Source organism: Carettochelys insculpta, chromosome 3, assembly GCF_033958435.1.
Source record: "Carettochelys insculpta isolate YL-2023 chromosome 3, ASM3395843v1, whole genome shotgun sequence".
NCBI lineage: Eukaryota > Metazoa > Chordata > Testudines > Carettochelyidae > Carettochelys > Carettochelys insculpta.
Window position 1 is genome coordinate 180,199,765 of NC_134139.1, and position 27,146 is coordinate 180,226,910.

The 27,146-nt window shown below is 39.9% G+C and overlaps 1 protein-coding gene across 1 annotated transcript in view; it reads right to left on the reverse strand.

Annotated features, from left to right (window-relative positions):
* The window catches only part of NOL10 (nucleolar protein 10), a 76,275-nt gene that overhangs the window by 26,727 nt on the left and 22,402 nt on the right, over positions 1–27,146 (reverse strand). Inside the window, exons 12-13 of the mRNA XM_074991268.1 lie at positions 27,005–27,071; positions 21,854–21,906 (exon numbers count right to left, since the gene is read on the reverse strand). Of these exons, the coding sequence (XP_074847369.1) occupies positions 21,854–21,906; positions 27,005–27,071 (120 nt within the window). The remainder of the gene's footprint in view (positions 1–21,853; positions 21,907–27,004; positions 27,072–27,146) is intronic.

Genomic DNA, 27,146 nt, shown 5'->3' on the forward strand with positions numbered 1-27,146 from the left:
CTACATCTCGAACTTATTTGCTCACTGAGCAATTATGTAAAATCTCATTTTTCCTATTGATTTAATTAAAATGCTTATGTGCAATTCACACACCTTCCTTCAAGAAAAACACCCACTACTTTGAGCAGATAATTGGAAGTATTAAAAAAGTAAACACTGTTAAGACATATAAAAACCGACAAAAAATTTCATCTTGTATGAGATCGGAACTCAGTTAGGCTAAATTATCGACATACTTGACATTCATGTTTCCTCATCCCTAAAAAAAAAAAATGTTTTAAACACCCCTCACTTTTTCCAGTGTGAATAGGAATCCAGCTCCATCTTGATGAATAGTCACACCCACCGTGCTCAGCCTACTGGTTTAATTGGTGTGCTATCACTGTGGAAGAAAAAGGTTACCATGAAGGTCTTCTCTCCAGAGGGCAATGCAGAGAATCAATGGGAAGCTAAGGATGTACGGGAGGTCACTAACTCCAGCAGAATGGAACTTTAAATAATTTACTTTCTTGTTTGTTCCAGCATTACTAATATTTAAAATGGTGTGGGATAGAGGGTCACAATATGTATGGAAATGGATGCTGTTCAAAAGCATTTTTTATGGCAACATTTGTTAATTAAATATATATAATGTGTTCTTAATGTGAAGACTGTTACTACCAGAAGGATCCCTCACAGGCTTTTGTGACAAGACATTCTTGCTCCAATTAGAAAAGTATCATAACCTCTTTAAAAAAATGTATTTTCTTCACAGAATAGCTACAGTTGTCTCAAAATATCAGTAGTGTATTTCAGACCATACCATGTAAATTTACTCAATGCAATTTAACACTCGCCCCCTGCAATATTTTCTTCATTAAGAAAAGTATCTGGCATATTTAACAGGGTTCCTCATTTTGTTTAATCTGCTCTATTATTTGGCTTTGCTGTTGAGAAATGTGTGGCACTACCTTTTAAAGCTAAAAGAAATAAAAATAAGATCAGAGTGTGATCAAATTAGGTAAACACAACAAACATGGCAAGTAGAGATAATACAACGGCATCATCATTTTACCCAGTTTAGATCTTTCCTTGGAAGATCACAATTAAGTTGTCTCTGACAACAGACACTGTTGCTTATTTAATCAATAAATTTGGATTAACCAAATTTCCATGGCTGGCTGAACAGCAGTAACCATTGCTGGACTAATATACGTCACACTCAGCAAAGTCTCTTACAGTCATTCCAGTCAGGCACTTTTTCTTCCTTTTAGATCTTAAATCTCTCCAATTATATTTCCTGTTTTTCCTTGCTTCAAAGCTAAATGAGAAGCTTTTAATAAAACAAGATTTCAGTCAAGAATACAAGTGTTCCAACCTTTCATGCTAATTCAACTGGCCTCTGCTAAATGCTGCTTCATTACCATAGCTACAAGACAGAACTTTTCTTAGTCATGAGTTTTGCGGTTACCTATATTCTTCTTCTGGATACAATTCTATTCACTTTTTTCCCTTACTTATCTGCTGAGTTAGTCTTTCTTTTTGAAACTGTACTGCATATAAAAGAAACAAAGTGTTTTCGGTCATCATGATCTTACTATAATAAAGGCCGTCTTCTGAAGAGTCTTTCAAGAAAGTGGAGTTCTTGACTTCTTTGCATTATAATCCCATAGAAAACTAGACCTTCAAAACATCTTGATGTCATATTGGGCAACTTTTTCCAAAATAGATATAATCCATTACTACCATATCATACTCTTGGGTTACATAAAACAAGATTTAAAAAACATAGGTTTATCAATTAACGCAGTTTATTAGAGATGCACATCCGAGAGCATCTTGAACAGATTATTTTTTTCCAGAGTATTTCAACTGAAGATTGATTAAACACAGCTTCGAAACTTGACTGTGCAGATGAAAAATGCTATTTTCAACAATCTTAATTTAAGTGAAACAAGCACAGAAAGTTTTCTTACCATGTCAAATCTTATTTTTTTTAAACTCACCTATGCCCCCTTTAAAGTTGTTTATATTTAACATAGTACTGTATTATAGAGCTATACTTTTTTTTTTGGGGGGGGGGGGGAGGAGTAGTCTCTTGCAATCTGGGCTGTGTACTTCTGACTCCAAATGAGGTATGCGATTGATCCCTCAATTTGCAGGTCAGCTGCTCGTAATGCTGAGGCTGACTGTAGTATGAATCTTGAAGTGCCCAGCTACAGCAGAAGTTTGAGAAGGAGGTGAAGAAATTGCTTTCCCCATCTTTAATATGAAACAATCCCTAATTATTGTGTTTTATGCCATTGTGTCCCAAAGCTCCAAATGAGACTAGACAACATAAAAGGAGAAATGAAGAGACAGTCTGTGCCTTGAATGGCTTGCAATCTAAGGCCCTAATGCTACAAGTCTGGCCTGTGTGGAACAAGTTGTAGAATAAGAGTCTTAGCAGACATGAAACAACAGGAAATACAACAAAGAGAAACAGAGATGGAGAAAGGAAGAGAATAAAAGGTCACAGTTACTTAGGTGTCACATAACTGTCTTATGGCTCAATAGAAATGTGTAAAATCTGTCTAAATAAAGATATTGAATTGAAGACTTCAAACAGTGGAGTTTGAGAGGGTCTTTGTTGGATGGAGTTGTAACAGAATCATTCTGGTTAGAGAGAGTGGCTTCACCAACCCCAGTGCTGCTCCTTTATCTGGAGAACCTAACCAGAACCTGGTGTGGACTTGCATTTCCCAACCAAAGAAAAGCCAGGCTGGGGGGACCATCCTGGGTGAAAGATGCCTACTGGTGGAATCTCACAGGAAGGAGGTGGGAGAGCTACAGGAGGTGACAGCTAGGCTGAGGAGTATCTGAACCCAGGAAGAATTTCTAGAGAGCATTCATATGGCGAAATCAAAGGTTAAGAGAGCTACCAAACTACAGTAGGATGCTGTCACACCAAACAAAGAATGAGGAGATGGCTCTCTCACATGGAGGACACTGGCTGCTGGTTACTTCTGGCAGCAGGCAGTGCTCCACCCCTACTCCCACTCACCTGCCAGGGTAGGGGAGAACCATTATGCTACTCTGGAAACAAGTGATGAAGAATCAGCCCGAAAAGGGAGAAGGAGCAGGACTGCACCCTCAGCAAGTTCATGGATGACATTAAACTAGGGGGAGAGGTAGATACACTGGAGAGTAGGAATAATGTCCAGAGTGACCTACACAAATTGGAGGACTGGGCCAAAAGAAATCTGATAAAGTTCAACAAGGCAAGTGCAGACTCCTGCACTTGAGACAGAAGAAACCCAAGCACTTCTTGACCATGGGATGCTGTTCCAGGATGGACTGCTAAGCAAAGATGAGGTTCAACTAGCAAGGATGGGGAAGAACATATTTAGATATAAACTGACTAACCTAGTGAAGAGGGCTTTAAACGAACCTAGTGAAGAGGGCAGGTGACCAAAACCCATGGGTAAGTCTGAAACATGGAAACCTGGGAGAAGATTCAGATTTTGGGGTGGGGGCGGGGGGAAAGCGTGGACTATTACAGCAGAGATAAATGAGAGACAAGAAACAATGGTGGGTGGAAGGGAGAAAATCAGCTTCTTAGATGTTTTATACTAAACCCAGATGTATGGGGAATAAGCAGGAAGAATTAAAAATGCAGACAAACAACTATGGCACAGTTGGTACTACAGTGATGGGGTAATACACAAGAAAGGAATATTGATAGAGAAGGGTAGAGCTTGCTGAGGAAAGACAGGGAGAGAAGAAAGGTAGGAGGGTTTCCTTATATTAAAATGAAAATAAGAGACAGACTTGTTGAAAATCTCTGAGTAAAGTTAAACATGGTAAAAAAAACAAGGGTGATGTCATGGAAGGCCTGGTATCCTGGTATTGCAGACCATGTAACCACAAAGAGACAGATGAGACCTTTTTTAAACCAAATAACAAAATCATTCAAAGCACAGGACTTGAAAGTTCCCCATCATCACAACGAATATCTGAGTAGTTGGTATTTGTTGAGAAATGTATGTGAAAAAATAACACAAGATGGCACAAATTATCGAGTAAGTTCCTGCAATGTATTGGAGCCAAATTTTTGTTTCAGAAGGTGTAGAAAGCTACTAAGAGAAAGGCTGTTTTAGATTTGATTTTGACAAACAGAGATGAACTGGTCGAGAATTTGAAAATGAACAGCAGCTTAAGTGAAAGGCAACATGAAATGATAAGAGCTCATGATTTTAAGAAGAGGTAGGAAGGAGAATAGCAAAATAAAGGCAACGGGTTTCAAGAAGGCAGATGTTAGCAAACTCAAGTAGTTGGTAGGTAAGATCCTAACAAAAGCAAGTCTTAGAGGAAAAACAGTTCCAGAAAGCTGGCAAGTTTTCCAAAGTGACATTATTAAGGGCACAAGAATAAACTATCCCACTGCCTAAGAAAGATGGCAAGTATGGTGAGAGACCACTCAGGCTTAACTCAAAGATCTGCCATGATCTAAAAGTAAAAAGGAATCCTACAAAAAGTGGAAGCTAAGTCAAGTTACAACAGATGAATATAAACAACCAACACAACAATGCAAGGAAAAATTAGGAAGGCCAAGGCACAAAACTAGATCAAACTCGATAGCAGTATAAAGGGTAAGAAGGAAATATTCTACAAATACATTAGAAGAAAGAGGAAGACCAAGAAAGGGTAGGCCCATTGCTCAATAAGAGGGGAAAAACAGTACTAGAAAATATGGAAATGGAAAAGATGCTTAATGACTTCTTTGTTCCAGTTTTCACGAATCAGGCTGGTGGTGATTGGATGCCTAAAAGTGAATGCCACTGAAAATAAGGCAGGATCAGAGACTAAAATAGGAGAAAATTAAAAATTACTTAGACAAACTAGATGTCTTCAAGTCACCTGATGAAATATATCCTAGAATACTCAAGGAGGTGACCGAGGAGATATTGGGAGTCATTCACAATTATCTTTGAAAAGTCATGAAGAGATTCAAAAAGACTGGAAAAAGCAAATACAGCACCAGAAAACTAGAAACAGGCAAATAAGGACAACCTGAGGAATTACAGACAAGTCATCCTAGCTTCAGTATGTGGAAAGATAATTAAGCAAATAATTAAGCAATCAATTTAAAAACACTGAAGATAATATGGCAATAAGCAACAGCATGCATTTGTTGAGAACAAACCATTTCATATAGCTTTCTTTGACAGGCCTTGTGGATAACTAGGAAGCGGTAGATGTCATATATTTTGACTTTAGTAAGGCTTTTGCTACTGCCTTGTATTATCTTCTCGTGAACAAAACAAGTGAAAAATAACCTATAGGCCATGGCCACACTAGCCCCTCCTTTTGGAAGGGCAATGGTAATTTGGAACTTCAGAATATGTTAATGAGGCACTGCTATGAATATGCAGCAACTCTTTAGCATAATGGCAGCCGCGCAGACTTCGAAACTGTTGGTTTCAAAACAAATGCTGCCTGTGTAGCCACGGGCCTTCTGAAATGACCCTCTTGATTTGAAAGCCCCTTCTTCCCCAAACTATGTGGGAAGAAAGGGCTTTTGAAATCAGGGGTCTGTTTCAAAAGGTCTCTGGCTACATGGGCAATGAGTGTTTAGAAACTGGCATATTAATGGCAGCACCTCATTAGCATATCATAATTGGAGATACACACTGCCTAGGACTTGAGGGGACCTTGGGAGGTCATCTAGTCCAGTCCCCTGCCCTCTTAGCAGGACCAAGCACCATCCCTAACATCTATTTGCCCCAATCCCTAAATAGCCTTCACAAGAATTGAACTCACAACCCCAGGTTTAGCAAGCCAACGCTCAAACCACTGAGCTATCCCTCCCTCCCTAAAAACCACATCCATTATGTTTTGGGGATGCACTAGGGAACTCTTTTTAAAAGCAGCTGGTTCTCTGATGAAGGGGGATACACATACAGTTTTTATTGTGTATTAAACTTGAAAGAGGAGAATAGTTATGAAAAGTATATGTGCTTTGTGCCACTTTGCGTGTCATGTAGCGCCCCAGTGACTTCAACAGAGTCCGTCCATGCTTACAAGTTTGCTGGAGTAAAAGTTTGACCAAAAAAAAAAAAACCCTCAATGTATCAACATTTTAAATCAACATTAAAAAATTACTTATTAAATTTTCACTAGGCTGCACTTGTCAAAAAGCTTTCAGTATGTCTAAATGGGCACATAATTACAGATGCACATGCCTCAGGTTTCAGTAGTGCTGCTTAACTGAAGAGAGACTACAGAAAGTCTAAATGAGGGAGGAGAAACAAATGGCTGACCCTCAGGGTATGGGTGGTGATTTAAATGTGCAATTGCATTCTCATCATAATTAGTTCTCTAATTACACAGCCAAGTTTAATTAATGCACTTGCACGAGTAATTAATTATGACTCACGTAAAAAGTACTATTTTAATGCTTTAGTCTCTATTTCCTAAAATTAGAGGAACCTATCTGAACGTGCAACTATTTTCCATCTTCTATATTGAAAAGGCAAGAGAAGGAAGGCATTTTACTTTGTGAATATAGCTTCTAACAAAGAACAAAATGTTGTGTACCAGTATTTAAATAGGGATTTCACATTCATTGTCATGACACTGGGGAAGAAGACAGCACATGTAAAAGGACAGGCTGATCTTGGTATGAAGCAATGTATTGTAGGATATCAGAGAGAAGAGTGAAACCTTAATACAAAATACAGACCACACAAACCTTTTCCTAAAATAATTCTGAAATGAACTCAATAAGCTTTCAAAGTGAATTATCCAATTTGCATTAAATAATCTGTTCATTCAGAACAATTGCATTGGGAGGATGCGGCCAACTTTAACTGAAAAAACAAAAACGAAAACAAACAAAAGAAAATTGCACTTACTCCAAAATGAAACCAACACGAAGACAGACCTTTAATAGTTCCAAGTTACAGCCTTGACACTACTGCTCTTTACTTCTTTACAAATTTTTTAAGGCTTCAAATCATGGCATTGGTCTGCTTTCAAGCTCAAGAACAGCCTTTGACCACTACCTTGTTAAGATGGTGTCTTAATGAAGAAGAAAAAGCTTCTCCTCATTTAATGCAATGGATCCAAGCAGGTGGCTACAACATTCCTGTTTTCAGATATACTCAACCATCAGGAAGATTGGCTTATTATTCATTTTCCACCAATTATTTTACAACTCTTGTAATGATCTATACAAAACCATCTTTCTTTATCTATGGTATAAATGATTAAAATCTGCCATTACAGTGAAGATCTGCAATCATATCATGACTGACCACAACACAGCGACACATCTATGGTTCTAAATATTCTGTCCTACCACCTCATTTTTGGGGCACTGCTGAGTCAGGCTGCTCTTCCACTTTTACAAAACTCCACTGAAGTGTGACTGTACATTGCCATACTTCACTTATATTTACAACGCAGACAAAACCAGAACCCCCAGGGGGTCCCTGTGTTAGGTATCTCCCATGTTGTCATAAAAGACACAGTTCCTGCTGAAAGAGCCTACAATTTAAGAATCATTTTTTTTTAGCATGTGGCTGATTGCATCTCAATAGAGAGTCCACATCCCTCACTTGTTACATGTATGCTCAGAATTTTACAAAATCATGAACTAAAAAAATCAGATAACTGTAATATGCTACCTTTGATTTCCACATGTTCTTGCCTGATTCCTCTCAATTCTGCTCTTTCCAACTTAATCCCTAAAACTAGCCTGGACTCTGCAAAATGTTATTTTGGCAAGTACCATTTAACTTACTGTAGCAACCTCCCTGAATAAGGATTCGCAGGATTGACCCCATGTCTCCTTCCCACAAATGTACTGCTGGGAAGATCTTGGTGAGTCATCCTCAACCGTCTGATCACCAGCATCTCAGAGGAAAACCTACCAGAGGCACAGTGTGGTTTTCGCCCAGGCCGCAGCACCATTGACATGATCTTTGCTGTTCATCCCATCCAGGAAAAGTGCATAGAGCAGAACTTGGATCTGTACACTGTCTTTATAGACCTGACCAAGGTGTTTGACACTGTCAACAGAGAAGCCCTGTGGATTATCCTGTCAACACTCAGCTGCCTGAGAAGATTCGTTAACCTCATACGCCTGTTCCAGGATGACATGACTGGCTTTGTTCTTTCAAACGGCGAGTCCTCAGATCCATTTGAGATATCCCAGGGCAAAAGGAATAAAGGTATGCCTCCCAAGAGATAAAAAGACTGCATGAAGGTCAACATTGCTCATGCTGGTTTAAAACTAGATCAGCTAGAGCAGCATGCAAAAGACCAAACAGGCTGCCGTGCTCTCATACAACACATGTATGACAACTTTGAAGAGCAGTGACACGTATGCCTCGTTGATGCTTGTGAGAGGAAGAAAGCAACAGCAGCGCCGCACCAACAGAGCCAGGACAATTCCCTTGCCCCCACTGTGAATGTCCATGACATTCAAAGCTTGGACTCCTCAGCCACATGCGAGTCCACAACCGATGAGCCTGTGCAAGCTCAAGACATCATCGTTAGATACGACAGACTACCTACATGTGAAGAGCTAATAAAGGATTGCTCACAACTGGCTAACCAGGCAACAAAATGGTAGGTTAAATTTAATGTTGATAAATGCAGATTAGCGCACACTGGAAAACATAATCCCAACTACACACATGAAATGATGGGGTCTAAATTAGCTGTTAAGAGTCAAGAAAGATCTCAGATTCAGTGCTGATAGTTCTCTGAAAACATCGATTCAGTGTACAGTGGCATTTAAAAAAGCAAACAGGATGATGGGAATAATTAAGAAAGGGACAGATAGTAAGAAAGAAAATATATTTCCTCTATATAAATCCATGGCACACCCACATCTTTAATAATGAGTGCAGATGTGGTAGATCCATCTCAAAAAATATATTAAATTGGAAAAGGTTCAGAAAAAGACAATAATATTTTTGTATGAGGAGAGATTAATCGTGCTGGGACTTTTCATCTCGGAAAAGAGGTAACTAAGAGGGGACATGATCAAGGGCTATAAAATCACGACTGGTGTAGAGAAGGAAGTGCTATTTTCTCCTCACAATACAAGAAGTAGAGGTCACCAAATGAAATTAATAGGCAGTGGGATTAAAACAAATAAAAGAAAGTGTTTTTTCATATGAAGCACAACTCATGGAACTCTGTACCAGAGGATGTTGTGATGGCAAAAAAAATTTCAGCGTTCAAAAAAGAGTTGTATAAATTCATGGGGGATCAATCCATTCATACCTGGGAGATTTAATCACATCTTTTTAGTCAGCCAGGACCATATTGGAATGCAGTTTTAAACAAGTCAGATACACACCACTAATTTTTACAGCACATCACTCACTGCAGTATCACAAATGGTTTTCAGTCCATGTGACCCTAGACCTGATGGCCCCATAACTTTCCTCTACTATAAATGGGGGGAAAATACCAAATTGGATCAATGTGGATCTCAACTTAAGTATGTCTAGTGTATCTTAGAACTGGTTTTTGATAAATTATTCGTAAATCATATTGAGAAAAGGGAACCAACCTTACTCTTCAAGGAAATGAATCTGCTGTGCCTGCATACTCTATTTCTTAGAATGGATTAGACAAATCAAACGTTAACATGCAATTTTTCTACATTTGTGAAGAACAGACTTCATCTTCCCCTGGGAAAACCACACTTAGTCTGTATCTTCGAGAACAACAAGAGCGTAGGCTCCAAAATATCTGTTAGTTTATAAGGTGCCACAGGACTTCTTGTTGTTCTCGAACATACTTATCTCTGAACACAAGAATAGCCATAACTAAGTCAGACAAAGGTCAATCCAGCCCGGTATATTTCTCCCCTACAAAGTTCATTCCACGTAGTTCAAGTTAGGTAACAGTCATAACAAACAAGATGGGATAGTCAGCATTGCTATGTTCCCCCTAGTCCCACAGCAAATATCCTCCATGGATAGAAATTTGTATACTGAATACCTGGACAATTTGCACAAGAGTTTTGCCAAAACACCACTTTTTTTTTTTCTTTCTTATTCAGCATGTCAAAAAAAGCTACAGTCTTATTAAAAAAGTTTTTCTATGTTGATACACAGAGACTGCTGCAAGAACTTGTACAGATTTAGTTTAGTGTGTAATATTTAATACCTTGCCATTCTGGTATTATCTGATAATAACCACTACTTTCGTTAATTCTGGCTAGGTTAAATTTACAGTTTTATGCATCATATCCTGTGCTCTTCCAGGCCTTTCCAGTCAGTTATTCATCAACAGGACCAAATTCACATACTGTGGATGACTTCTGTGATTCTGATTAAGATAATGGATGCATTGCTCATCATCTGTGGGAGCCGCCCTGAGAAACAGGAATCACTAATAGCTTAAGTAGTAGTTTTTCAGAGCGGACAGGATAATCGCTCTTTAAAGAAGTACATAAAATTGACAGAAGCCTTTTCTCTAGGCAATTTCCCTTTGTTTCTTCCTTTTAATGCATAATTTAGGCCTTGTCTACTCTACCACAGGCTCTTGATGTAAGTTATACAACTTCAGCAACAAGACTGACAAACTTGAAGTTGACATACTGAATCTGCTTACTGCAGTGTCTTCATGGTGGCATGTCAACAATTGACACTCTCCTGCTGACTCCGCTACTCTTCTCATTCTAATGGAGCAGCAGAGGTGACAGGAGAGCACTTGACGGTCTATATATGTCTATACTGGATGCACTAAATTGACACCCATTGAATTGACTACTGCCCATGGATCTAGACTGCAGTGAAGGCATGCCCTTACTCTGTTATTAGTTAGTCTAGCAGCTGTCTGCATATCTGCAAGTGTCCCCATAGTAACACAATCATCAACTAATGAAATCTCTCTTGTTTGTTGGTCCTCTACATCTCCAACTCTGCTCTCTCCTTTTTGTTGTTGCCCGGTTTGGTGACATTTTTTGTTTACTGGCTAACCTCTGAAGTTTTAGATTCTTGTTCCTGGCCTCTAGTATTTTATCATCCAAAATCTTGCAACCACTTGCACGGTTTTCTACGCTCTGTTTAGATTTCCAGATCTTTCTTTTCCCTAAAGAAGTTTTAAAATGTTCCTCTATTTGTAAGGACCAAATTCACCAGTGACATAAGCAAGTGCAAGCCCACTGAATACCGTTTTGTCCTTCTGTAGTACTAAATTCAGTTTTCATTTTTATTTCTTGCTTTTCAGGCTACATGAACACTATGATGTAAATTTAATTTTATTAAAATTGATTTTATAATGCTGGGTTCTATAAATTCAAATTTGACTATACTCACCTCCACACAAATTCCCCACAAAGTCAAATTACTGCTGCCATGCTCAACTGTCAAACATCAACTGTTGCAGCAGTACATTGTGGGAAGCTATCCCACAGTTCCCTCAGCCCCATAGCATTCTGTGTATTTTCACTGGTGCAGTATGGGGAAAAAAATGCCCTGCAAGTGGTGGTGGGTAGGGGAGGTCATCTTCCGATGTTGCAGTGCCTTCACTTCCTCTCGTAGAAAGCAAATGGCCTTTTTTTAAAAAAAAAAAAAAAAAAAAAGGGAGTGAAAGAAGTAAAAGTGGGAAATCCCAGCCAAAGGAAAACCAAATACGTTGGCTTCAGAATGTGTAGTGCCCCAGGCAGCAAGTATGTCATACTGATCTGGGGTCACCCAGGTGTCTGTGTCATGTCAACTGGCACTCCAGACACTTTCCACCCACCCTGAATCCAGAAACAACATCCCTGAAAATACTGCAAGAACAGAGCACAGCTCAAAGAAAGAGAAGGACAGTAAGGTTAAGGAAAAAAGACAATTTGCTGAAGAGGATTTTTGGCTTCCCACTTCACTACACAGATGCATCCAACATGCGGGGGGCAGGGGGGAGCTCAACAAATTTCCACATGCATGAATGATTCTGTGCCCTGGGATATCTGTGCCATCTCAGCTGCCTCCCCTCTCACCCCCCCAAAAGCAAGTGTACCTGGACAGAATGGTACAGCTTCCACTAAGCCAAATAGTGCTCCAGGCATGGGATTCCACATTCTGTTATGGGTGTCATGGGGTGTGGGGTTGTCTGCTGAAGGGTCAGTTGCAATGACTCAGGTGGCGGGAGCAGCCCCAGTTGACTGTGTGGGGTCCAGGCCCATCACATCCCACTGGGGGGTGTTGTTGGCAGAGGGTGATTTTCAGTTTAAGAGCCAGTTGACAAGGACCTCTCAGTGTGTTGCTCAGGCAGAGAGGCCAGCCACAAATGACTGCTTTGGGGGAAGACCCCCCCCCACACCCCATAGGGTGTCATGTGGTGAGGGAGGTTTTCGGTTGAAGGGCCAGTTGAAATGCTCCCATCCCCCCCAGTGACAGCATGCTCCCAAAAATCTGTGCTGTGGGGGTAAACTTCCCTTCCCCCCCTGCCCGCCCCTGGCGACAGGCAGTCCCTGAAAATCTTTGCCTTGGTGGGAGACTTCCCCTTGGCAACAGCAAGGCCTCAAAAATCTCTCTCACCTTTGGAGCCCTCCCAGCGTGCAGACCAAGACATGGTGCTGTCTGGCAGCATGGTCTGTACTTCACAGCAGGCACGTCCTTTTACTGGGTCGGGGGCTAGCCACATGATGCGACTGGACAAGGGAAAGACACAGACTGCATGGTGCCAGGGGAGGAGAGGCGGACAGAAGGGGGCCTGCCCCTATACAAACGTAAAGTGCAGAAACAAAGTTTCTTGGTCTGTCATAGAAGCACAAACCCCTCAGTCTAGCTGCCACTTTGTGTGGCGAGGCAGGGGATGACACCAGCGCTTAAAAATGAATCCAAGTGCTTAGCTTAGAGAGAGAGAAAAAGAGAGAGAGACAGAACCATGAACGCTGCGTTGGGGCTATTTTTAATGGGCAAATATGCTCACAGCACTAATAATAAAGAAGTCTCTCAGCCTCTCATACAAGCATGACCCAACAGGCTAGCTGCCACAGGCTTCCTGGTGCTAAATTCAAATTCACGGGCTTCCTATTACCTAATTTCTGCACATCTGGAAAGCACCGGAGATGGAAGCAGCCAGAGCAGACAACCATGGAGCATAATGGGATACACACGGGACACCTCTGCAGGCTAATAAAGTCCATTTAAAGACAAGGTGTTTCCACACTAGCCTTAATTCAAACTTTTAAATTCGAACTTGACATTACAGTGAATTGCTTTCGATGATGTTACATCAACCTTAGGGCTCCCTAATAGACCTAATGGTATTTACAGTGAAGCCAGTGACATTGTAAAATCAAGCTAATTGACTTAAATTTGACTTTATCATGTAGTGTAGACATAGCCTGAGTATAACCATTAAGAAACTGTTGATGAGAAGAAGAAAACTAAAAATTATTTTCTTCTTTTTACAATGACTTATAAGACAAATAGCCTATAATTTTCTGCGGAAGCACAAATCCCACAATGCCCTCTTCTTTTTACTCTAGGGGGTGTTGTCAATGCAAAACACAGTGGAGACATGCTCACACACTTTATGCAAACAAAAGGTCTCCCTACAGTGAGACATTTGCACTGGCTTCCTCCAGTTGTATTTAAGACAAAGGCGGCTTTGCAGACCAGCGAATGTGGCCCGGTAACTTTGGACACTGGCTGAGCACTTTACCCTATTTACCAAGTATACTGAAGAAAACCTTGGGTGTCCAGGTTACCATGTTTATCCAGCGTGTTAGAGGCACAAATACAGTACATTACAGCCCAAGTATGTGTGTCATTTACCTTGATCCTCACCCGCATGATAATGCCTATTCCAAGGCACATTTTGAATTTTTAATTCTGGGAATGATACAGGTGGCTTTAGGTTGTTATCCATAAAACGTGCTTGTGTTGCCTGATCAGCACTGCACTTCCATAGCCCCTATGACTATTTCATTACTTTGTACTTCATAATAAAGTGCAGCAACTCAGCTCAGTGTGGATAATGATCTCCCAAAAAATGTGCCTAGCAGTATTTTAAAATTCCCAGGGATAGAACATGGCACAGATTATGGCAGAACACATTTAATAAAGACCTTCTGCTATTTATTTTAAAAAGTTTATTTCAGAGCTCTTCTAATTTCAAAATCCGTCACCTCAAAAACACAGAATTCTATGACAAGAGTACGTACAGAACAACTTTAAGATTAAGGATAGTTATAGACCTTCCTCAGGACCCAACTTCAAGAAATAAAAATCTAAAAACATGGAAAAGGAACACAAAACACTGATTTCAATTAGCTTGTATCAGTTTATACTGCATTGGAGAGACCAACTGATAATAGCTGCTAAGTAGAGTTATTTCTATAAGTCAAATATGGAAAGATCCATCAGGTTATCTTCACCTTAGCCTTGGCAATATAATTTTTTTTCCCATGTGCTGTATCATCCACTGACTTGTCTATCTTGGTTTTAAGTAATTTAGAGCAACAGAGGCTCTGACAATTTCCTTAAGAGAGTACAACTATACCAGACTTTCTTCTGAAATTAAGGGCTTTTTTTTTTTAAAAAAAAAAAAAAAAAAAAAAGGTAGTTTAGTCTGCATACCGTCACAGAACTGGAAGCATTAGCTGCATTCAGGGGAATCCCATAAGAAAGCAAGGGGGATGAAGAAAGCTGACAAAGGATCAGAAATACCATGTCTAGTGATATGTTTTCTAGCTTGTGTAACTGAAAGTTGAGAGTCTGACCATGAGCAAGCACGTTCTGGGTCAGGATTTCTTAAACTATGTTCCGCATACCACTGGTGTTCCATGAACAATTTGCAGGTGTTCCACAAGTGTCTGACACTTTTTTGATATCATACATTCATGGTATATATTTTTTGTTATTACAATTAAATACAATGTTACTTCTTCATTGCAGATTAAATTACTTAATTTTGTTTTTACTGTGTATGTTGCTGGTTTTACTGGTCTGACAACAGTTTTTATTTTTAAAAAAAATATTCATAAGTGTTCCTCATAAATATATTATTGTTTGGTGTTCCATGGTCAAAAAAAGTTTAAGAAATGTTGTGCTAGGTCACTGGCACGACAACCTGATTTCTTCCCTCACAATACCCTATCTTACAACTAGTGAAGGAAGGAAAACTGGCATATTAGTAATCACAAATCCTGACTGATAATACACAGGGAATGTAGGGTAACTGTTGGTGTCTCCAGTTCACCTGTTCAGATAACAAAGATGTCTAGCATAAACTGTAAAAGTCTATTCACAGAACTGTCTATAGCTGAGTTTGAGTTAGGACCAGTTAGTGATTTACACTAAGTTCTTTTTATGTATTTTCTGAATATAAAAGCAGTTTTCATGAAATCGAAATATTTAGGCTCCTAATGCTGGATTTCATGCATCTGCTGATTGTATTTAACTCACAGCTTTAACAATCAGAAATGGGAATAAATTTTTACATCCTCATCATCTTGTGACTTTTGGTTTATAATTACCACGAGTCATAACTGAGGAACGGTTTAGCTTTATAGAAACCCACACTATAAAACAGTATAATCTATAAAAATGACTCAGAGGAAAGATAGGAAGAGAGAAGAGTAATCTGATACCGACATCAGCTGAAACAACAGAGTTTGGGTAGCAGCACAAACTTGTAAAGTTATTGTTCACAGAAAAATCATAAATACTAGTTTTATTAGAAAGCCTACCACAGCAAATACCCAGTTACTCTCTTCTAATATGCTGCTAGACAATACCAGTATCAAAGTCTCCCTCCATTGTTATTACATCATTCAAATGGTTTTCTTCAACCTTTCTTTTGCCAGGGCTAAGTAAAAAGTTGCAGTCTTTACATTTGCATAAGCACAGAAAGAAAAACACATAAGCCGTGTCTACACGTGCACGCTACTTCGAAGTAGCGGCACTAACTTCGAAATAGCGCCCGTCACGGCTACACGCGTCAGGCGCTATTTTGAAGTTAACTTCGACGTTAGGCGGCGAGACGTCGAAGTCGCTAACCCCATGAGGGGATAGGAATAGCGCCCTACTTCAACGTTCAACGTCGAAGTAGGGACCGTGTAGTCGTTGCGCGTCCCGCAACTTCGAAATAGTGGGGTCCGCCATGGCGGCCATCAGCTTAGGGGTTGAGAGATGCTCTCTCTCCAGCCCCTGCGGGGCTCTATGGTCACCGTGGGCAGCAGCCCTTAGCCCAGGGCTTCTGGCTGCTGCTGCGGCAGCTGGGGATCCATGCTGCATGAACAGGGTCTGCAACCAGTTGTAGGCTCTGTGTATCTTGTGTTGTTTAGTGCAACTGTGTCTGGGAGGGGCCCTTTAAGGGAGCGGCTTGCTGTTGAGTCCACCCTGTGACCCTGTCTGCAGCTGTGCCTGGCACCCTTATTTCGATGTGTGCTACTTTGGCGTGTAGACGTTCCCTCGCAGCGCCTATTTCGATGTGGTGCCGCGCAACGTCGAAGTTGAACATCGACACTGCCAGCCCTGGAGGACGTGTAGACGTTACTCATGTTGCTACATCGAAATAAGCTATTTCGATGTTGGCTTCACGTGTAGACGTAGCCATACAGAATCAAGGTCAGACATACTCAAAACTATTAAGTGCAATTTTCATAGAGATGTTTGAGGTTCAAATCTTCTCTCTCCTTTGGGAAGTTGTTCTTGTTTTGGCTTTTTCCCCCTCAAGATCCATTTTTAAAATGAGACCCCAAGAATAGAGGTTCCTATACTACTGACTGCTTTGTGAACAAACTTTAACCACATCCACGTAAAAGATGGTCAATTAAGTCAGACCTACAGAATCAAGTGGCAGGGTTTATCCACTATCTGAAGGTCAGTGATTACTCACCTACCCAAACGTTACAATGAAGACCATCCCAGGAATGCGATTCTCTGCAATAGCCCAGTTACACAGCTCCACACCCAAGCTGTAGCACACTGGGAGTGCAGCGGGGTTAGCAGCCGAAACAAGACAGAATAAGGTCACCGCATGTAGCCATGCTGGATTCTGAACAGTACTGTTGCCTCTAGGCAGCCAGGGACAGGCTGTCCTCCTGGCCTACTCAAGTTATTCTGACAGCCATGCCCGTCTCAGGCTGCTTCTACACAATCTAGTTTTGAAGGAGTCAGGGAATGTCAAAGTGGGGCTCTGCTTTGAATTATCTCATTACCATGTCACCTCTGATGGGAGGTGGCACGTGTAGAAGCAGCCTCAGCTTTGTGCTTCATCCCTCGCACAGCACAAAATCTCACAGAGCACCAGCATCTGCATGTATGGTGGTGAAAGAAACATCACGTAAGTGGCAGAGAATTTCTCGTGTGCCTCAGGCCTTTTGCTGCTATCAAGCAAAGGATGGAATCTACAGTGTCATTCAAAACTTTTCATACGTTATTTAACACTCGAAAGGTAGGAGAATGCTCTGCTGAAGACCAGATATGAAAAAACACTGCAATTCAGGGCTCACACAGAATTCAAAAGAAAATGGGAGCTACACAGCAGAGGATTAATAAAGCAAAGGGGCAGTTTCTCACTGGCTTCTTTACTTCTGCTATTATTAGAGCTAGCAATTTATGGACATATAATCTAGCTCAAAGGAAAATTCACCTGAACTAATTTAACTTGTCAATAGTGATAAGAATGTTTTTCTACAAAACATTCTCAGACACTTATATCAGGACTTTGAAATCTTTGAACAGAAGGCACTATGTAAATGGAGCACAGAGGAGAGGATTACTGTGGTCCTTTCTGGACTTAAAACATATGGATCTATTTATCTGACAGCTACAATTAAAACAAAAGTGATGCCAGCTCCAATTTCAGATCTCCGTCCATTTTACCTCATTGATTCAATGGAGTTTTTCCTCTAACTCTCCAGCAGCAGTCTCTGGGCATATGACTGGCACTTTTATCATCAGTTGCCTGCAAATATCCCAAAGCACACATATCTCTGACTTCAAGCTTCCTGAGGCACACATCAAACGACGCATCAGGAAACTGGCTGATGGGATGCAGGTTCCAATTGTTTGCATAAACTGTAATTAACTAAGAAGCTGCTGCCAAATGCCCAGTACAGTTCAGAGGCACTTGCACAGACCAACAGAAAGAAAGAAGAATGGAATTTTTAGGCCAGGTCATTTGAAATATAAAATCAAAAAAATTAAAACATAAAATTCCACTTGGCCTTTATGTGGATGCACAGTGCATGGAGGAAATAAGGAACCATTAAGAAGTCTGCACAGTGGTTTGATTGAACTGCAGTCCCTGGGATCAGTGATATACAGGCACTGCTCACTCATTACTGTTCTGGGGGATGATGCTTCACCCCAAAATAGGGATAGATGGTGCACAGGGCAGGCAAAGCCATGACTATCCTTGATACGTACATGAGTATAGCAGCATCGATGTTCTTGTTTTCTGGGGAGCTCCAGAAGGCATCCTGCTTCTGTAATCTCTTTGGCACATGACTCAATGTTACCACCTTTCTCCAAGAAACTGGTATGTACCTATCTGGCACAAGTGAGCCTTAATTTTTATTTTAAGAAGTGAGGTGTAACAACTGTTTTATCAGATAGCTCCGTATCCATCAAAGTATCTCTTAACTCCTAAATCGTGATGTTACCAACACAATTCTGGATAGTAAATCTAGTTTTGGCCTTCACAATGGAAATGCCGGAGTCCCACCATAACAATTTATTTTTCCCTGAACATTAAACTTGCTGTAATGGCTGTTACACCAAAGCATTACACAGATGAACATCTCAGAGTGCCTTCAGTACGCCCCTTGACCATCACCAAAATAGTTGCCTGTTGCTGTACCAGTATGCAAACTTCAAAAGGGTTAAATGACGACTATTACAAGAGGGCTTTGAGACAGGAACAGTTGAATGGATTGTAGTCAAGTGTGGCACATTAAATTAGCCTCAAAGATTCTGAAGCAACATTGCTGTGTACATTACTAAACCCCTTCCACTCATACTCATTTGGTTATTAAGCCAAAGTATAATGTACCAGCTTGTCTGCATTTCAAAAACAAAAACAAAAACAAAACAAAAACAAAAAACCACAGGACATCTGAAGCACTATTCATGCCTAACAAATAAATTAAGCTCTTGTTTGTTGGCAAATCTGGATCTTTGTTCAAATCAACTCAAGAATAGTTGCTGGGGCTTGAAGGTTAAGATCTGCTCAGGGCTTGTTTACACTTACCAGGAGATTGAGCCATTTGGGGTCAATTTGCCAGAGGCCAATTCCATGCATCTGATAAAGATGCATGAAATCGATCTCTCTGTGGTTGCCAGTTGACACCCCTCCCATACTCCTCCTATCGTGAGGAGTAAGGGAGATCGATGGAAAAAACGCTCCCGTCGACCTCCATCAGTGATGACAGACGTTACAGTTGACTGCAGATACATAGATTCTAGCTATGCAATTGCCATAGCTAGAATTGCGTATCTGAGTTGACTGTAAGGTCCAGTGTAGACCAAGTCTCAGAACAGCAATGGGGATAGTGTAGTTTTTGTCTTTCTTAAAGAAAACCATAACTCAGTATCCCAGAAAGTGTGAAGAAAATGGAAAAAAAACAAACCTTGTTTTTAATCTATTGACATGCAAACTACAAGAAACATGGAGACATGAATCCATGTGTCTCTGAGAGGATTGCTCAAAAAATAAACATGTAGCATGAAGACGCTAATGAATGATTAGTTAATCCTGTGGCATATGCCACAAAATATCTTAAAACTAAACCTTATCTATCTCTTTTACATTTAATTTGTTTAAGATGAAACCTGTAAATATTTTCATGTTTCTAACTTCAGGAAATTGTCCACAGCAAATTCAGCTTGTTACACATTAGATCCAAATACGCAGCTGCTACCTGCTGAATTATACGGCGCTGCCCTTCCAGACCTTCTGCACCACTAATCCAGGTGTTTACATGATGTTAAATTCAATACATTTTACGGTGTCCCAGAACCTTCCATTTTAAATGGATGACAGAGTTGTGTACTGAAAACCTATGTAGGCATTTAAATCACTCTCATTAGGGCTTCAAACTTAACAGCCTCACTGAGGCAAATGAAAGAAGTTCATTTAAACATGTTATATGATACAATGGTCCTGCAAAACCAGCACTTTATTTAGGACGGATATTTTTTAGACCATTTGTCGTTTGGGTGTCTAAGTGTTGGTCTTTCTTTCTCTCTCTCTCCAGGACCATATGTTTGTATTTGTGATGGGAAAACTACAAAAGAGGGCATGGCCTAATCAAAAGTGGATAGATTCACACATAGTTAAGACACGCCACTCATAGTTAAGAAAGCAGCCACACGCAAATACTTGAATTTGTGAACTACAGTTTTGGGAATGTTGATACCCTATTGTACAGATGAAAAAGCATGAAGAACAACATTTTTGTATAGCCTCAACATGAATATAATGGTTAGTGAAAGGTCTATCTATTTTCACAAGTTGCCTCCCTTTCTGCAAGTAAAATTGCTCATCTGTGTATCTGCAGGGACAAAGATACGTGCATTCACTTTAAACAGAGTCCAAAACATGCATGCTTAAGACTAAAATGCAGGCATAGCTGTATACCAGTAACTGGAGGTTGGGTACAACAAGCAGTCTTATGGCACTGTATAGACTAAGATATTTTGGAGAATAAGCTTTCGTGGGCAAAGACCCGGTTCATCAGATGCATGAGTGGCGGGGGGTGGTTTCAGAGGGGTATGTAAAGAATGGGGTCCCAGAAAAAGGGAGGGCCAGAGCTGACAAGGCCTATTCAGCAAGGTGGAAATGACCCATTATCAATACTACGTATCAAAAGAGATAAAAACAAGTCAGATCAGACAGGGGGATATGAGCCATTGTCAGAGCCTAATGGGGAGATCTTAACACCCAGGTCAGGGAAGCTGCCTCTGTAAGCTGTAAGCCACTACCAGTTGCTGTTTAATCCTTGGCTAATGGAGTCAAATTTGCAAATAAATTGCAGCTCAGAGATTTCTCTTCTCCATTTGATCTCTGAAATTTCTGTTTCAGGAATGCCACCCTTAAATCTGCTAGTGAGTGTCCAGGGAGATTGAAGTGTTCCCCCCAGGGCTTCTGTACATTACTGTTCCTGATGTCTGATTTATGTCCATTTATTCTTTTACATAGAGACTGTCCAGTTTGGTCAATGTAAATTGCAGTGGGGCATTGCTGGCACATGATGGCATATATTATATTAGTAAATGTGCAGGTAGAAGCCTGGCTGAAATATACCTCAAAGATTGATGATATGTTTAAAGTTCTGAAATTAAAAGCTCCAATTCTAATAGGACACTAGGCAACCAGGTGGTAAGAATTGCCACCAACATTAAAACTGCTGTTAAGAGTAGCAGTCAGGGATGCTAATAGCCATACCATGATACTAGAATAATAGTTTCAGAACAACAGTTTATATCCTAATGGTAAGCTCCACATCTTATATTTAATGGTTTACCTTAACAAACTGATAGAGAATATGCAGATTCTCTTGCTCTCAGATTTCACACTACTATTAGTTTGGAACTGTGGTGAGCTTGGGAGTGTAGTAAGATTGGAACGTGGCAAGCTTCAGGAGTAATTTTCAATAAAATGATGGCAGTTAGTATAAAGAAACCACACTGTTTCCAATACCTAGTTTGACATAAAATTAAGCAACAGATTTTACTTACATATTATAATATACGCCTAGAAGCCTCATTTGCACATTTCCAGAATAGAACTGTGTGTACACAAAATTTACTGTACAATATACTCTGACAAGAAAATGTGCACAAATTAGTGTCAGCAGTTTTAAAAACAATCTTTCACAAATATTTCTAGCAGGACCATACTTATTTCAATTACTTACAGGAATGTAGTAGATATTCATTTTAGGGTCTTCATTGGCTGTCAACAGCATTCCTAGAGAGACACAGAGTTATATTGTGAAGACTTTGGCCATAAGACACCAGCTTAACTATTTTAGTTTTTATTTATAAAAGTTTGAAAACTAGGTCTTATTCAGTACAAAACAGATCTATCTAAACATTAATTCCATTGCCTTTTCACAGCTTTCTAAAAAAGGAATTTAACTGCAAATTTGGATAAAATTAAAAAAAAAGACAGAAAAAGGAACAAAGAGAATAGCCATCTGAATAAACATGAAAGATCTTTGAAGAACAAAAAAACCCCCAACAACAGACAAATGCCCACAGTATTAACTACAGCATCTATAAACAGAACTGATGAGGGTGTGAATAGAGCCTGCCAGCTGTGCCCCAAGTAAGTTCCTTATCCCTGTCTCTTTTCCCTATTGAAGAAATCCCACTACCGTCAATATTGGTTCATCACTGGTGTGAGCACTGTTAGGAGCCCTACTTTATGCGAGCTGAAAGGTGCCGTCATTGTCCTCTAACTCTATTAAGCGGGGGTCTGATTAATACTATGTTTAAGATGTCGGCCAGCATGAGAAGAGATAAACCACAGTTAATTCTGGGGGGAAATTTTTGAAAAATGTCCCTCGTGTTGAGTCCTCATCAACAGCAATTTTTAGTTTCCTATTGCTTGGGGATCTGTACACCATCTTGGTGAAGCAAATGCCATTTATGTAGTTGAACAAGCCAGATTACTTTTGTACCTCAAAGTGTGCAAAGGGGAACTACCTACCCTTACAGAGGTACTGTGTAGGCTGAAGTGGTTTGAAGTTAAGTGAGTACAGTAAACTCTTTCATTTGTGGCAGCCCTTGGGCAATAGAGAAAGGTATACCTAGCAATGCATAACGCTGAAGAGAAACAAGTTTAGATATTAACAAAAAAACAAAAATCTATGCAGAGTACTTTATTTACCAACAGTAGTATTGTACACTGTAAATTTACAGACTATGTCTACACTTGCCCGCTTCTTTGAAGGGGGCATGATAATTAGGCTGATGGGAGATTACTACAATGAATATGCAGCACTTTATTAGGTTAATTCTCACCTGCAGCGACTTTGAAGTGTCATGGCATGTAGCCAGGCACTTCCAAGTGCCTTTACTCCTCATATGCATCACAGAACTTCATTAGTAGTCTCCTATCAGCCTGACTATCATGCCCCTTTCGAAGGGGGCGGCAAGACTCAGCCATGCTGTATTTGCTGTATTTATTTGTACTTACTTTCACTATACTGTACTGACGGGAAATGTAACTATAATTTACTTATGGTTAATATGCTGTTTATTTGAGAGTTCCAGATAATAGAATGCAAGGTATGAAAGAGTTTACTGTACAGTATCATTACAATTAAATATTATTAAATCTATAAACAAACCAAGAACTGACAACAGGTTTGTGCAAGTCTGATGTGCCAAACAATATGCTAGCTATACCTCCACCTCCCAAAATGGTTGGTAAGAGGAACCAGCGCATATTTCTGCATTTCTGTCATTTGACTTTCCTAAGTAGATGACCCTTAACTACTACAAGTAAGAAAAAGCACAAAGGAGGGAGTGTGGACCTCAATCAATTTAGATAATTTTCTGACCTAAAAATGTTCTGAACGATTTCATTGATACTATGACTAATGAGGTCAATCATCATGTAACCAGAGGGAAGAAATACAATTTATAACCAAACAGAGGTACACAATTAATATGGGAGTGATAACCCCTTCCAAGTCAAACTCTTTATTAAAAATAAAATGCAAATAGACTCTAAAAGGCCAAAAAAAAAAAAAAAAGAGAACAAGCGCGAGAGAGAGCACCGATTTCCATTAGCAAGGTTAAAAACAAATCTCAGAAAAGTTCATGGGCAGCCTAAACAAAATTAGACAAGATTTAGGGTCAGCTTTATGGATTAACAGTGCCTTGGGGCATCAGCATTTTACTAGAACAGGGAAAACTGTTTGTTCAGTGAACAGGGAAAGCCCCAAAGACAGAACGGTAGAAGGAGAGAGTTTACCAACTACACATAATGCGTCAAAGAAGACAGTAAAGAGTGAGCATCTTTGGGAAGCTTCCACCAACAATTAGAGGAGGAAACAGTTTCAGGGACAGTACCTGGGCGTATACAACAAGCGAAATTAGAGAAATAGAAAAGGAGAGTCTTGATCAAAGACATCTCCTATGCATGTTTCCACTGTCTCAGCTTGTTATCTTTGACCATCTCTCATGAGAAGAGAGACACACCTATCAAACCACAGACCAGACTAATCTTCTTATATGCTAGCGATTTCACAGACTGGAATAAGCAACAGTAGTCTTTACAGTAGGAAATATTAAGTTGGAGCCTGACTGGGGAAAAATAAAAATCAGGAGTTCTTTAGAAACTTAAAATGAACAGAAATAGATGGGGCAAAGAGAATCCTACCCAGTAGAAATGTGATTATGTATCAGTCCATATTATGCACCCAAAAACTTAGTTACAACAGAGTTAAGGGTGGCCAGTGGTGCCTCTAAAAACCTGGAATATGGCTGAACTAAAACCTATGAAAACCAGGAAGCAGAGATAAAGTATACAAGTCCCAGAACTAAGGTTGTGTTGGCACTTTCATGCATTCCAGCTGCCTTCACTGCATTACATGTAGTTGTATCAAGTGGAAAGATTAGTTGAACAGATTGGCAAAACTATGATCATGGTATAAGGAAGAGTGATCTGAGCCTCTCTCCAAGGCAACTGTATGCAATATGAAAGGAAAGAGTTGCATATGTACACTGATAAAGCATGCATTTTAGCACAAGTTCTGGGTGAGTAGTGGTGCACAGAAGTGGAATGTAAAAGTGGTCTGTAGGTATAATGATAGGTATAATGATAGGTAAACACAAGAACAGTGTTTGACAGAATCCTGTGCAGAAGGACAAAGGGGCTGTACAAGTTAGCAAGTTTGCTGTGTCTGTGGAGAAGGTTGTGTTGGACCACAGAGCAGGTATAGGCATCTAAACACACAAGTTTTGACTTAGCAAATACATGGCACTAGACTTTGCGCTACTGTAATCGTGTGCCCTGTTCCTTGACTGTTCTGCATTATCTGCAAGGGCAAACTGCTAGCCAGCATATTATGGGCACATTGGAGAATCTCCCCAGGGGCACAGCTAAGTTTGCATTACTGTAATTACTTCCTAGTTTTCAGAAGTGTAGTTGCAGTCTAGAAAGGTACAAGGCACCACTTGGTAATCCTAATTCTAGCACACATACACGGTGGGAGGGAGGAAGACAGCCTCAGATCTCAGCTCATACAAGAGGGGAAAGGGAGTGTGACTTGGGCCCCAAAACACAGAAGGGGAGAATGACAAGTCCCTAACCTCTAATCCCCCACTCATTCCTTCCACCCAGTTCTTCTATGATCCCTAAACCCCTCTCCCTCCACTTGGCCTGACATCCAATGCCTTGTCCCTATAGCCCTTCTATTTATCCTCCTCACCACAGTCCCAAATCTCTCTCCTCCTATTCCCCCCACTGCTTCTAAATTAGCTAAGCACATTTCCCAAAAATGAAACCAGCCTTAGTAAGACAGTCAGTACCAGTAAGCCTACAGACCATTCTCAGATTTCCATTATGGGTAGGGCTGGACCACTCAGGGCATGGGTATAACTCAGTTCAGCAACCACAGCACATTCTTATAAAATAGCTTATTGTAACAATATGTCACTATCTGGAAACCCTCCTGCGCTACTGTCACTGCACAGTTGTATTTCAAGCCTATTGGCTTAAGAGTTTCAGTACATGTCATTCTAGGGATATAAAGTCTTCCATAATAACTTGGTCATTATTGCTTCCCCAAATAATTAATGCATGCTATGCACCAGCTAAGATAAATGCAGAGACACAATTAAGATAAATTGGGGGATGATTAGCAAGTTAGAGTGCTGGGTGTGTGCACACAAAATATATTATAAGAACCAGATTTTGTAAAATGCTGGTTTTTCCAACTGGCTGGTTTTTCCAACCCCTTACTCTTCTGAGCCCAAACAAGAATCACTAATCACTAACACCATCCACACTTCCATGAAGTACAGCAAATTTCAAGATATTCCAAGCAAGCATACAGATTATAAAGTGAACCTGGAACTTAAGTGCAACAAAGCTGACTTGAGCTTGCCATATAATAGGCAAGACCAAACTGAACTGCAAGACAATAGTACACTAGCCATGATGTAACATGCCAATGACACGGTAGATTTTACTGTCACAACAGTCAGTCATTTCATTTCTCTTCCCCCGACTCTGCCCAAAACAGTGAATCAAATGATATGGCTGCTGTCAAAGAACAGCTGATCACAAATTTTAAAAAACTGAAAAAGTTGTAAAAATCTAAAGATTTTATAGAAAACAATGAGGAACACTGTAGCACCTTAAATTAGGCTAACAAATTAAAGGCTAACAGATTGGACATAAGCTTTTGTGGATCAAAAACACGTCACCAAACCCATGATTTTAGTTATTCATGACATTTTCCAAAATTTTTTCAGTCAATAACTTCTCATTTAATTTTTGTTTAGATTCTCCCACCTATTTAACTTTCCATACATACTGAAAAAAAGTCTGTGGAAAGGGGAAATTGATAGGTTTGGACAACAAATTATTTCAAAACAATCAAAACTGTCAGTTTTGAAATGAGAAATTATGACAAAAACCAGATATTCTGAATTTGACAAGCCTTTTTTTTTTTTTTTTTTTTAATTTTTTTTAATCAAAATGCTGATGAAAAATCTTTTCCAGTTCTAGAAAGCAAAATGAGGTCCTGGCCTAGACACAAAGATAAAACTCTTTCTCTTATGAAAAACAGCTTGGGATTTTCAAGAGTCAAAAACAGATGATCCTCCAAATGAAGATACAGTAGCCTACTGCTATAGTGTCACAATGATCCATTACTGACAGAGGAAAGAATGATACTATTACCACCACATGAAGCTCCGTAAAAGGCTATTAAGCAAAGTTAGCTAAACCTAACTCTCCTTCACTTTGACACCTAAGGCAATCACAGCCTGAGACAGTAGATGCTTCACCTGTTCGATGCAATAGATATTTAGGGTATTTTACATACCTGACTTAGGATAAAGGCAGATATCGTTGATATCATGTTCTGGCTCCATGGAAGTAAATATTTTCCCCTGAAAAAGTAGGAAAAAACCAGACACTTCAAATGATGCAATTACAAAGTTCAATAAAACTTTAAAAAGTAGCTC